The 14,378-nt window shown below is 39.8% G+C and overlaps 1 protein-coding gene across 1 annotated transcript in view; it reads left to right on the top strand.

Moving 5' to 3' along the window:
- Positions 1-12,674, top strand: part of plxna1a (plexin A1a) — a gene marked incomplete in the record, with an annotated part of 315,581 nt that extends 302,907 nt beyond the window's left edge. Inside the window, 8 exon segments of the mRNA XM_024293231.2 lie at positions 1-101; positions 180-283; positions 365-461; positions 2,389-2,579; positions 4,165-4,334; positions 4,746-4,958; positions 8,844-8,994; positions 11,307-12,674. Of these exon segments, the coding sequence (XP_024148999.1) occupies positions 1-101; positions 180-283; positions 365-461; positions 2,389-2,579; positions 4,165-4,334; positions 4,746-4,958; positions 8,844-8,994; positions 11,307-11,402 (1,123 nt within the window).
- Positions 12,675-14,378: the final 1,704 nt, after the last annotated feature.

Consider the following 14,378-nt stretch of genomic DNA (forward strand, 5'->3'; position numbering starts at 1 on the left):
GAACTGCGACACCATCACTCAGGTCAAAGAGAAGCTGCTGGATGCTGTGTACAAAGGCAGTCCCTACTCACAGAGGCCAAAGGCCTCTGACATGGACCTGGGTACGACTAAGTTCTGTCTGTCAGCGCTCGGTCGGGGTCGTCTCTGTTGCTTTTAACCTTTGCTTCCTCTTTGCTCAGAATGGCGTCAGGGTCGGATGGCCAGGATCATCCTGCAGGATGAAGATGTCACAACCAAGATTGACAACGACTGGAAGCGACTCAACACGCTGGCTCACTATCAGGTACACGAGCCTGACATCAAAATGATGTGCAAAAGTCCCCCAAAAAAGGCTCTTGGCTAGTTCTTTGTTCTGAACGTCCAGGTAACCGACAGCTCAGTCATCGCCCTGGTGCCAAAGCAGAACTCTGCCTACAACATCTCCAACTCCTCCACCTTCACAAAGAGCCTCAGCAGATACGGTACAGCTCCACTTCTCCCTTTGAATTAATCCCATTTAAATCATCCTGTCAATGATTCCCATTTCTCTAACTGCCTACCTCCCCCCTCACCTTCCCTTTCATTCCCTCTTTGTTTGTCAGGGCCATGATTGGACTCGCTTTTTTTTTTTTTACCTCCCTCTGAGTGAATAGCAATCCTTTTTATCCATTGCCATCAGCCCAGGCCAAGGCTATTCCACGGCTATTTCTAAAGCAGTCCATAAATGACAGACATTAAAGTAGACACCTCGATTTCTGGCTGACAGAGTGAAAGAGGTGGGGAGAGAGAAAAAGAGGACACCGCAGCCACAAAGACAGATGCCCAATATGGTACACACCACTGAAAAATCAAATTATTTACAGAATAAATTACCCTTTGAAAACAACAAAAAAACCTACCCCTATCTGACTCTGAGAGGGTATTAACCTTCACACACCAAGATGCTATCATTGCCGCTGATGTGTTGGACACCACAGGCAACAGAGCTTTTCTCCAAATGTGCATCCAGCAGCTGCAAGGACACTTCATTACACTTTTAAAGACACATTCATGACCGACTCATGCAGTTGTCTTCTCTTTCCATGGAATATTTTGTAATGAAAAGTTATTTTGTAACCAGAAAACTTATCCAGAAATAAGCTTTATTGTCCATCTGATCGACAGGTAGTGATATTAACTCTTAAAACCTTAATACTCCAAAATAAATGTTGACGTTAAAGCTAAACATTTACAAATAGATAGCAAAGCCACAGAGCACCCAAGAAACTGTATAGTTTAATCAAAACCCTGGAAAAAAATGCAGAAAGTGCTTGTTACACCAGCTTCCTTCTTATGCTGCCTTCTCTTCAGATGCGTAGAGTTTCAATGTAAAGTTAATATACAGATGAGATCTGAGGTGCTGCGCTGTGATTTCGGCATCAGGTGTGGCCCAGCAGGGACTCGGCTTTTGGGCAGGTCACGTTTTCAGTTAACTGATCAAAGGGTAGAAAAAGAAAATCCAATATGGCCGCTGAATGCGGGTATTTTCATCCTGAACTTCGGTCCGTTTTCTTAACTCCCCGAGGTCGCGGGGTTGCCAGAGACTGTCCTGGTAACTATCCTGGGAAGGTGGCATACACCCTGGACAGGTCGCCAGCCTGTCACAGAGCCCAGAAAGCTGAAGTGATCGCACCTGCTTTTCCCATTAGTCGACTAATCGAATCATGCATGGACTGGATGCAAAATGTGTATCTTATCACACCAGAATGTAGTGTTTCAGCTACATGCTAACTAAAAATAAAGACAATTAAAACTTGATCAGTAAGAGTGTATGCTGAAAAATACCAATGTCTGGAACAGAAATGGATCAAATTGTGTGATTGATGGTTGTCAGTGTGAGCCGCTGCACAGGTGTGATCCTGTGGATGTGTGTTTTTGAGCAGACTGATAGTTGGCGATGATGAGTTTTGAATCAAAGGCACTCAACACCCCACTGGCAAAAGCAACAATAGCACTAGACACTGGCCCACTCAGTCTCCATCACCTTTCAGTGCCATGTACTTCCATTACTCTCCATTTCACCCCCGTCTCATCCGACCTCTTCACCCATTCAGATCGACACCCCCCAGCTTTCTGCCCATGGCTGCTGCACTTCCTCTAATCCACCATCCTTTCACCTGTCACAAAGCACCACATCATGCATCAGCATCTCATTGTTTTTTCTGTCATCCATTTCTCTTCATTCCTGCTTTCTGCCTCAAAGCAGCAGCACCTGCCATGTTTCTGTGCACGTTTTCCTGCCTCTGTGCAACCGAAGCTCCAAACGTCTCCCTGCTTCATTCTGGTTGGATGGAGATGTAGATTTTAGCGATAAAATGTAATCTAAATGTAATTAAAGAGGCATGGTTGTTTTCTAATTTCTCCTGTCAGAGAGCATGCTGAGGACAGCCAGCAGTCCAGACAGCCTTCGCTCCCGAACGCCAATGATCACACCTGACCTGGAGAGTGGAACCAAACTGTGGCATTTGGTGAAGAACCATGACCACTCAGACCAGAGGGAGGGTGACCGAGGAAGCAAGATGGTCTCTGAGATCTACCTGACCAGGCTGCTCGCCACAAAAGTAGGAACAAAGTCTCTATCCTGTCATATATAGGGCTGTGGAGCATTGCTTATGTGGTGATCCAGTTTGGTTCACGAATCAAGCTCAACGATTCACAAATCGAACCACGATTCTTACTTTTTAATATAATATATGTATTTTTACAGGATGTATGAAAATGTAAATTATATGTATTAAATCACCATCATACCTTTATTCAGAACAGGAGATCAGAATGAACAAATCTGATAAAAACACAAAGATTTAGATAGAAACCTTCTGGTTAAGTACGCAGTAACATAAACAGAATAAAAAGCATTAAAACGTCATTGTTGTTTTTGATCATTTAAAAACAAATACTGAAAATGTTTTCCACAAATTTTTCATCATCAAAGTTCTGCAGCTTACGTACTTTGCATTATCTTACATGTTTTTTCGGCGACAAAAATAAATGACTTTGACTTAAAATCACTACGCCAACCCCTTTTAGCTCCAGAAAATGATCTGTTTTTATAATTATTGATTCGATTTGAGAAAAAAGTTGTTGTTTTTTTTTTAATAAAAAGAAGTGAAAAACAAAATTTCTTAAAGCATGCAAGTCAAGGTCAGAGGAATTATAAAACTTTTTCTTAAATATCAAAATGCTTTTCAATTCTGGTATTGTAGCTAAAATGCAGATACCTCCAGCTTGTTTTTCAGGTTATTCGTGGATGTAACTGCAGTTATTAGAATCATTCAGGATCATTCCAATGGAGGATAATCTAAATTTTATATTTTAGGTGTAATACATGTGTCAAAGTCAAGGCCCGGGGGCCGGATCCGGCCCTCCGGGTAATTCTATCTGGCCCTCCAGATCATTTTATTTATTGTTAATAATGACCTGATGTTATCCTGTACTTATTTCTAACTTGTATGATTTTGACAAAATATATTTTTATTTAGAGTAAAATAATGAAAGTTATTTAAGGTTTAAGTTGATTTATTCAGGAATAATATTCCTGCCTTTTTATTATTCATAATTATTATTCATAAAAGTTACTGTTTTGAAGTTTAAACATTGGGACTCTACTAGCTTTTTGACCTTTTTAAGCATTTATTAAGATTTTTTTCGGCTGTTTTGGAGTTTAGCTAATATTTGAGCTACACGGTAGCTGTTTTGGCTGACCTAAGGTTTTTTGGGGTTTTTTTTTAGATTTCCGGCTAATTTACCATTTAGCTGATATTTTAGCTGGCTTCAGCATTTTCAGCTATCAGCTTCAGCGTTTTCAGCTATTAATTTCAGCATCTTCATCTATCAGAACTACCATCTTCAGCGGCCAAATTCAGCTTATGCATTCACACTAACATTACCTGTGATAATGCTATATATCTAGATCATAATTGCATTCTAAAGTTAGTTTTACATTTTTAAAAATGTAGTTTTAGTGTTCAATAAATGTTTATCCTGTTCGCCCGTGTCCCAAGGTGTGTTTTGGATTTTGGCTCCTTGTGCGATTGAGTTTGACACTCCTGGTGTAAAAGGACTTTCACTGTCTGGGTGTTGTGCAAAAAGTCAAGTTCGTACGATCGTCATTTCTCTTCATTTCTCCGCCTTCCTCCTGTTCAGGGAACACTCCAGAAGTTCGTGGATGATTTGTTTGAAACCATCTTCAGCACAGCCCACAGAGGCAGCGCGCTGCCGCTGGCTATCAAGTACATGTTCGACTTCCTGGACGAGCAGGCCGACAAGCACTCCATCACAGACTACGACGTACGACACACTTGGAAGAGCAACTGGTAGGTCGGAGAGATTCTTGCCTTCAGACACAAATAAATAAATAATAAATATCCACTCAGGTTAAAAGGTTTTTCATTCTTCTCTGTTTAGCTGTTTGTTAGATATACTTTCAACAATGGCTGCTATAAAAATGACAACTGAGAGGGAGTAATTACTGATGAGTGATGGGATTTAAACGATGTCTGCAGAGTAAACATCTTCAGGAACGTCGGGATCCACAAAACATAAATCAGTCTTTCCAAGTCTATTAAATGATCGTAAAGTTAAAACAGTTTCTGTTCTGGATGAATGTTAAAATTAATCAAACATTCATCTCATTAAGTTTTATTTTTTACATTTTAAAGCTTTTAGCTGCTGCAACATAAAAGGCATTTGGATTCATGTTGGGTTCTGACTGTCGTCCTCTGCAGTCTTCCTCTGCGCTTTTGGGTCAACGTCATCAAAAACCCTCAGTTTGTGTTTGACATCCATAAGAACAGCATCACGGACGCCTGCCTCTCTGTGGTGGCTCAGACCTTCATGGACTCCTGTTCGACGTCTGAGCACAAGCTGGGAAAGGACTCGCCCTCCAACAAGCTCCTCTACGCTAAAGACATCCCCAACTACAAGAACTGGGTAGAGAGGTACGGAGTATCCAGAGCGACAAAGATTCAATCAGACAGAGGTCAAAAGAGCCACAAATGTTTAAGTTGTTGTGCAACTAAACTGTTGTAAGACCAAAACTGCATCAGAGGTCATTTGGTTTAATTAAATTAAAGCAAACTCATTATTTTCTGTAATTACCTCCAACATGCTCCTTGAATATTAACAGACAGTAAACAATAAAATAAGAACAAATTCTGCTCAATAGTAATTCAAGCAAACATTTATTCTTTTTTTAATAGTATTTTCTGCAGAATACTTAAATTCAGTCATTTTTGCCAGATGCTTTTAACTAATGTTTTGTAGCTATTTAGTGTTGTAGCTATTTATTATTAAAAGTGAAATAATTTGTTATATTTGTTCATCTTTGTTGTTTAACTGTTAATCATTAAATGACCTCACATGCTTACTCGGTTTCAGTTAAAGATTTCTGTCTTTAAACAACCCAGAAGTTAAACCTGCTGTGAGGCTGAAATCTTATAAAGAAAAAGCTGATTTGATCCTTAAGTCATTCATCAGCTTTTCCTGTTGTGTTTTATTGGAGAAGTATTCATTATAGCAGTGATGTTCAACCTCTTTTTGAGCGGAGGTATACTTTTTCCTTGACAAAAATCCCAAGGCACACCAACAACCAAATATGTAAAAAAAGGAGAAGTTGGCTCCACGATCTTACATACATTTTATTGTCAAATCTGAGGCACAAAAAGCTTTAAGTTCACCCAGGTAGTTGTTTTCCTTCCTGTTTATTACAATGCAATTCCTTGAAACCTCAAAAAAAGAAACAAATACAAAAACATTTTTTTCTAAAAAGTGATTCATTTATTGAGATGTTTGTTTTTGTTTATTTCAAAGCAATGGCAATTTTTGAACAATTATATGACAACTTGCTTGATACATTTTAAACAAAAAATACTGAAATTATATTCATATATACTAGTTTTTCATTCGGCTAAATGTTGTTCATCAAACAAAAAAAAACTTTTTTTAATGGATACATTGTTTTCATTTTAGTTTAAAAGTCTTTAAAAGTCTTAACCATAATCCTGTTTCTTATGACTGTTTCAAATTTTTCAAAAGTGCTTTAAGTCATGCTTTGACTTTAACGTGATGCATCATGGAGGATGTAGTGCTAACAGTGACTCTGGAGCTGTACACACCAACACACGTGTCAAAGTCAAGGCCTGGGGGCTGAGAACTCTGAGATCCAGCCCTCCAGACCATTTTATTTTCCATCCATCTTCTTGACCGCTTCTTCCCTTTCGGGGTCGCGGGGGTGCCGGAGCCTAACCCGGCTACTGATGGGCGAAGGCGGGGTACACCCTGGACAGGTCGCCACGGGGAGAACATGCAAACTCCACACAGAAAGGTCCCAGCCGGGATTTGAACCGGGGCCTTCTCGCTGTGAGGCAAGAGCGCTAACCACTGCGCCACCGTGCAGCCACCATTTTATTTTATTGTTATTAATGTCCTGATGTTATCTTGTGCTCATTTCTAACTTGTATAATTTTGACTGAATATATTTTTATGGAGAGTAAAATATAGAAAGTGATTTAAGATTTAAGTTTATTTATTCTGGAATAATATTCTGCCTTTTTAATAATTATGTTAAAAAGTTACTGTTTTAAAGTCTTCAAAATTGGCATTCCGCTAGCTTTTTGGACTATTTTTGCATTTACTAAGATTTTTTGGGAATTCAACTAATATTTCAGCTGCATGCTAGCTGTTTTGACTAACTTAGGCTTGTCTTTTACATTTTTTTATGATAGTTTGAAGTTTAGCTCTGTTTTTCAGCTACATGCTAGTTGTTTTGGCTAACCAAAGTTTTAACTTATTTTTTTAGTCTAATTTAGCATTTAGCTAATATTTTATCTGGCTATCAGCTTCAGCATCTTCAACTATCAGCACTAGTATCTTCAGCAGCCAAATTAAGCTTACAGCATTCACACTAGCATTATCACAGGTAATGCTGTATATCTAGTTTATAAATGTGTTTAAAAGTTATGATTTTAAAGTTTTAGAAATGTAGTTTTAGAGTGTTCAATAAATGTTTATCCTGTTTGGCCCACGACCTAAGTTGTGTTTTGGGGTTTGGCCCATTGTACATTGAGTTTGACACTCCTGGTCTTTAAGTTTTATTATTTTATGCACTTTTTACACGTTCAGACAATAGCAACACCACTAAACACAATCTTGAGCTGCTATTTTTGTTGGAACTGAGAAACTTTTGGCCATGTTGGCACCAGGAAATGAGGATCTTAACCACGTCTGATTGGTCAGACCAAGGACATATTCCTCAAACCTCCAAGAATGATTGATGGAGAAAGTACCGGTACTCTCCATCAATCAGAGTACCGTCATTCTTAGTGTCTTTAATAGAATCAAATAAACACACATTCATATCCTAACACTCAGTGTTTTATCAGGGCCTTTTTGGATAAGGACAGAGCTGAAATCCTGGCAATGATAAATGTTTTTAGGTCACACTGGTTGAAATACTGCATTAGCATCCCTCATGACACATGTTGAGGCGTTCCCCTGGACACCTCTCTGAGTTGGTTGATGAGGAAAAGAGCAAGCAAAAACAGTCAAAATTACCCTTTAATAGAGGATTGGACCAATGTGCCACACAGCTCTGAGTGGTGACAGCATCACTACAGTGACCACACCATGTGTTCAAACCCAGGGGTTTATATACAGAACTGGGTGTTCCCTGGTCACCCAACACACAAAGAAACACCTGGTCATGCAACACGACTAACACATAGTTGTTATGTGGTAATACTCCTGTCCGATCTCTTAATGTATTTATCCTTTAGGTCTATCTGGTGTAATCTCCCAGTGAAGCTCTCAGTAGTCTTCTAGTAGAATTCCTGATCTAAGAGTGAAATTCCGTCCCTCTGTCTCTGGCACAAGGCTGGGTCACATCCAGTTTTTCTGCTGCAGATCAACAACCTCACTGTTAACCAAGATTATTAGTGTCCCAACACATCCTAACAAATGAGTAAATATTTTACACCTTCTTAATGTTTAAAAACAGATTTCATTCCTTCACATCTTGTGGTGCAGAGGTACAGCGGTTGACCTCTGGTTTAGTTCATGCCATGGCTCCCATGTGTTGAAGTGTCCTTAGGCAAGATACTCACCCCCACATTACTCCTGGTACTAGGTTGGCGGCAGTCTTTGGCAGCAGTCGCCATCAGTGTGTGAAAGTATGTGCATGTATGAACAGGGCTGTCAATGTGAGGCGCTTTGGGCCTTCAAGCAAGGTAGTAAAGTACTCTGTCAGTGGATGCCATTTATCTTTCAGTTCTCAGTTGCTAAACACATTTCTCAGCTTCTACTGTACACAAATGTACTCAACTTTGAGTTGTGGGGCAGCCATGGCACAGAGGTAGATAAACACATGGGCAGTCAGGGCAGAACCTGAATCTGATTTTCCAGAGTGGTAAATGGTGGATACTTTTCAACCTTTCTTGAAGGCCCAAAGCGCTTTACTGTCCAATTTATTCATTCACACACACATTCACACACTGATGTTGGCTCCAGTACTAAAACCACCAGGAGCAATGTGGGGTTCAGTGTCTTACCCAAGGACACTCGATAATGAGTGGGCAAGGCAGGAACTGAACCTGCGATCCTCCATTCTGGAGCCAGTAAGATACTGATCTCCACACTGCTCCTGGTGGACTGATTATCAACCTGCATGGATCATCATCAGTATGCGACTGTGTGTTCATGGATGAATGGGACTGTAAGCCGCTCTGGGCCTTAATGACTGTAGAAAATTGCTATAAAAGTACACGCCATTAAGCAGGTGTTGCTGTAGCTAAGAATCACAAACTCTGCTGTCTTCTTCTTTCTTCTAGATATTACTCTGATATCTCCCGAATGCCAGCAATCAGTGATCAGGACATGAGTGCCTACCTAGCAGAGCAGTCCCGGCTGCACCTCAGCCAGTTCAACAGCATGTCGGCGCTGCACGAAATCTACACCTACATCATCAAGTACAAAGACGAGGTGAGCGTCCTCTGAACACGACTCCGATGGACAGAGAGGAGTCTGTAATTACTCAGTAGAAGGATGTCCTGTGTCTTCACGAACACCATGGGGTCATTTTAATTCAATTACACTGATAATCAGTCTGCAGCGGCACACGCTTGAAGGTTTTACCACCATTAGGATGCACATTAAGGCATGAGCTGAGCACATTATGAACTTAATGAAGCTCTGCAAAACTTGTGTGATTTTTATTTCACTTTTGCTTTTCATCAGGACTAATAGCTGACTATAAGTCAAACCTTGCTAGGCAACCACCGGACCTTAAAGACCCATACAGACATCTTTTTGTCTGTTTAAGAAGGTCTTTTCATTATGATTATGTCATTGTTTGCCAAAATAAGAAAACCTGTTGTTATCTAGGACAAAGCTTTTGCAATTTTTCACTAAAAATTAACCTCTCAGATGTGGGCACGACTTCCCATCATCCATCAGTTTATGTGTTCCTCCGCTAGCTTACTGTGGCAAAGCAAAGGGGTCAAAAATCGCCAGGACAAGCTCCATTAAAAACTGAGTATTGGTTATGAAAAATGCTGCTTTTTACATGTGTTTTAAAAGGAGGACGTAAACTACGCTGTCTTGTGTTGTCCCAAAACGGGCGTGAAAAGCAGTGTTTTATCGCGTACAAACCGCGTTCGAAACTGGGCGTCGAAAGAGGCATTTGCTGTCACACACATGCGTTAAAAATGCTGTTTTTAAAAAATATATAATATAATTTTTAAAATTATAATACAATAATTAGGTCAGCTGGAATTTACCTTTTTTTCTCCCATACAGGTTTTTGCAAGTTTGATTCTATGGTAAACACAGCTGTTTTTTTTAATGTTTTCTATGTTAATTATAGTGAGTGTTTCTTTTTTGTATGTAAGTATGTATTACAATAATGAACTATTAAAAATATTAAAACAGACTTTCTTTGTCACAGACAATTACAAATCTCTTTTTTTGGTCATTAAATTACCAAACCAACATACTGCAATTGATTTCTGTTAAAAGCTTTTGAGGAATCCATAGATGAACAAATATTTCTTGATAATCTAACGTCTACATTTAACACGACGAGGACGGTTGCTCTTGTTTATACCTACACAGACCTTTTTTTATAAAATGAATTGGTTGTGGAGTTTTTTTCCAGTCGTCACCTGCGTTCAAGTCGCTTTTTCATTTTTTCATTGTAAAATTGGTTCAACAGTTGTTCTAAACAAAGATGTCCATATGTATTAAAAAATTAATAAATAAGCTGAAACCATTTTAATATGGTCTTTATGGCGCTTTTCCTGACGATTATTGACAAGTGTCTTTACAGGTTGTTGGTGGTGTTAAGACAAACCAATAGAGACACCTTCTGTCAGTTTAAAGTGTTTTTAAAGGAGTTATTGATCCCAGAAGTCTGAATCTGAGAACATCTAGCTAGCTTGACTGAATTGTTTTTGTTTTCCTCCTGTTTAAACTGCTGCCGTTTCTGCTGCGTTTTACTGCAACAACATTTTGTGATCTGTTCTTGACATTCAGACATTTAGTGGGGAATTTATCTGGAATAATAAGCTTGAAATATAAAACGCTGATTATATTAAGAATAAATGAAATATCTGATACTGATCGGGGAACATCATACGATATCGATCGAGTCATCAACCACGTGATCGGGCCGATTTTATCACATGATCGGATCGGGACATCCCTACAAATTAGCATGACTTATTTAAAAAACTGCACTTGTATTTGATCAGATCCTCATGTCTTTAGTTAAGTCAACTACATTAGAGAAGTGACACAGAAAGATGGGAATCGCAGAGCAAACCCCTTCCTGTGCACAGATGTGTACATAGTGTAAATCTTATTTGCCCACATTGTGCTGCATGGATTTAAGACATTCTTTCCATCCTCCTTTGCAGTATCACTGTAGTTATGCTGCAGCTGCCTCCATTTATGCTAACTGCACCCTGTCATTACAGCCCATTATCCAGATGCAGGCATCTGCACGATCCCATCGCCTCTGACTCGTGCCCTGACCTCACACGCGCGCACACATGCACACACACGCACCATTAAAGTGGATCCACATACTGTACTATAGCACTTCCTGTTAATGCTCTCCGAATGAACGCACACATCCTCCTGTGTGCAACTCTCTGGTAATTAACATGTAATTACACACATCCCACCAGTCTTCACACCTGGCCTGCCAGCCCTGCCCACCTTGTTGGTATGAGTGTAGCTGGTTAATGGAAATTAGCGTCAGAGTGACGCTCCTTCTCCCTGTTTGTCTGCAGATCCTGTCGGCGTTACAGAAGGACGAACAGTCGCGCCGGCAGCGGCTACGAGGCAAGCTAGAGCAGGTCATCGACACCATGGCTCTGGCCAGCTGAGGACCGGCCCAGTCTGCAGAACTGGATTTAAATAAAAACACACATCTCGTGACTTTTTGATGTCTGTTAAAACTTCAGTCAAGGAAACGACTGGAAGGACGCAGGCACCCAGCAGCAGCAGCACACAGGAGCAAGCGCCTCCTTCTGTTCCCCTCTACTCTTCTTTTCTGAGCCACTAATCCAACAAGGGTCACCGGAATCAAACACGGACCTGACATCCCTCAGCTGGAGGAAAAGCGTTACTGCCAAGGCTGTGGCTCAGACGGTCAGAACCCAGGAATCTCTTCCCCTTCTGTTGTCCTCTCGCTTCTGCTGACCTCCAGAGGACATGAAAGGTCAGGGACAGCCGCAGAGGAGCTGAGGACGGACCTTCTCCACCCCCAGTGCTGTGCCACTTGTGTTACTGCTGAATTTGCACAACAAAGCTAAATCAAAAGAGAGGATATATGAAAATCTATATAGATATATAAATAAAAGCCGCTGTTTTTAAAACAAATGAGAAGTTTAAAAAAATGTTTTCCATTTCAGTGTATAAAAATTTGATATTTCCTAGATGAAAACTTTAGAAAAACACAAGGAAAAAGTCGTCTTGTGCCATGTTTTACTTTGAATGTCGTTCAGTGCAAAGAAACTCCTTTTCGTTAGATGAAACGTGCAAATATGAAAATGTTGTCATGCTTAGTGACTGAGAGTTTAAATATAGGTAAGTGGCAAAAAAAAGAAAAGAAAAAAAAGATTTATTGAAATTCAGAAACTCTGTTGCAGGAGGTTTTAGGGCCATTTGTGATACTTTTCTGGGCTCTAAAGGAAGACGTGTGTCTGCTCAGCCAGCTAACCTACAGTGCTCTTGTGTTTCGTTTTAGAGAAACCAAATACATCACGGTCAGCTGATTTGAACTCCTCTGCTCTGAAAGCATTTCTAAGATGTGCCGTCCAAACTGAGGCCAGTCTCTGTTTTGTTTTTTTGTTTTTTTGATTAGCTAAAGAGCCCTTTTCTCCTTTTCTTTTTAATGTGAATGTGATTTTTTGAAAAGTTAATGAGATGTAGCTTTGAGATTTGTGAGTGTTTTTGTACACAGTTAAGGCCTTTCTCTTTTTTTTGTTAGGTGGTCATATTGGGGCAAAAAAAGAGAAAAAAGTGTTTAAATGATTTGAGAAAACTGGAGTTTTACAGATCCATACGTCTTCATCAAACATCACGTTGAAAACATGACTCTGCATTTCTGAAACTGAAACCAGTACCTCAAGAACCATGACTTTTTCTTCCGTTCATTCAGTGCTTCCCTCTGATTTGTTAATTTTATTTCAAAGGTTTTTGAATGAGTTCACACCTTTCCTGCATAATCTTTGCAGTTTTGTTGCGGGTGAAACAGATCAGGATTAGTACATTTGTTTTATTTGCTTTCAATCTTCACAAGATCAACTGAAAAACTATTAAATTATTTTTTTTTTTCATTTTTAAACACACTTTAACATTTAAAGCAGCAAATATGAGACCCTGTCTTCTCCAGTGCTGTGAAAAAAGAAAAGGTGTGGCCAACACCCGAAGGTGACTAACAATTTTGTCTGTGTCGAGTGGTAATTACTCAGTCACCGCAGATTTACACGTTTCAAAAGGAACACCTGGGCTATTTAAAACCCCTCTTTTAATTTTTATTTTTTTATTTTGTGCTGTTTAAGTAAAGTTTTTCCTGTTTTGTGCAAATTTGTCACACAAATTACTAAGACCTCAAAGAAAAAAAAAGTGCAGTTTTAATCAAGGCAAAAAACTGAAAAAAAGATTTAAAACAAGTCTCTTAAAAACATTTTGGGTGCTTTTGGAGTCAACAGTTGCAATCTGAAATTTACATTTATCCTAATTACTCTAACATTTACACAACTACATTTTTAGGTCCCATTCACCCCTGAACACACATTAGCCCACTTACAGCGGCTCTGCTGCCTAAAGGCCGTGTCACACTGTTGCTACGTACAATTATCAAATTTTCTCTGCATGTAAATTCAACTCATTCTCATTCGGACGTTGTCACATATTAATTGGTCCATGATTAAGGACCCCTCTGCATCACTTTTTGATGTTTTGGGTATCCCCAACTCGTCATTTTTTGACATGCTGGCCATTCCAATTAAATCAGTCCGGTCGTTTTGTCATACGGGGTACCAGATGTGGAACCGATACTGATCCGCATTCGGTACCGATCCACATTTGGTACGGAGTTATGGTTAGGATACCGGCTTGTGGCCCAGTGGTTGGAGAGCCTTGATTTACCGTATTCTCCAGAGTACAAGTCAGACCGGAGTATAAATCGCAAGAGCAAAAAATGTCAAGAAGAAGAAAACCATATGAGTCACTCTGGAGTTTAAGTTGCACTTTTGGGAGAAAAGTCTGACGTTTCAGAACAAATCCGCTAAACCCAGCGTAACTTAAGAATAAATAAATGAATGCAAGAATATTAATCTTTTGATCTGCAGAAGAAAAATATTCAAGGATTAAGAAGAAAACAATCAGATTCTCTTCCATGTTTGTTTTGGGTGACACTTCTTCTTCTGCTGCTGTCAGTAGCAAATACTTATACTCAGATGCAACGCCCTCTAGGGGTTGTTAGAGGACACAACTACCAAAGGTCAACTGGCATTTACTGGGATGATAACAAATATCTTAGCCAACGTATGTCTAAAAAGTCGCACCCCTGGCTAAACTATGACAAAAACTGTGACTTTGGTGGTAGTAGCAAATACTATATTATTTTCTCTGTGGAAAATACAGTATTTGGAACGGCCAGCACATCAGAACATGACGAGTTGGGGACACCCAAAACGTTAATTTTTGACACGAAGGGTCCTCGCGACCCCGAAAGGGAAGAAGCGGCCAAGAAGATGGACGAAGGGTCCTTAACCATAGGAATGAGAATGTGTTGGTAAATTCGGTCTTCCGCGATACATGCGTGACATACGTGATTCATGTGTCTCCTCCAT

Source organism: Oryzias melastigma, linkage group LG7, assembly GCF_002922805.2.
Source record: "Oryzias melastigma strain HK-1 linkage group LG7, ASM292280v2, whole genome shotgun sequence".
NCBI lineage: Eukaryota > Metazoa > Chordata > Actinopteri > Beloniformes > Adrianichthyidae > Oryzias > Oryzias melastigma.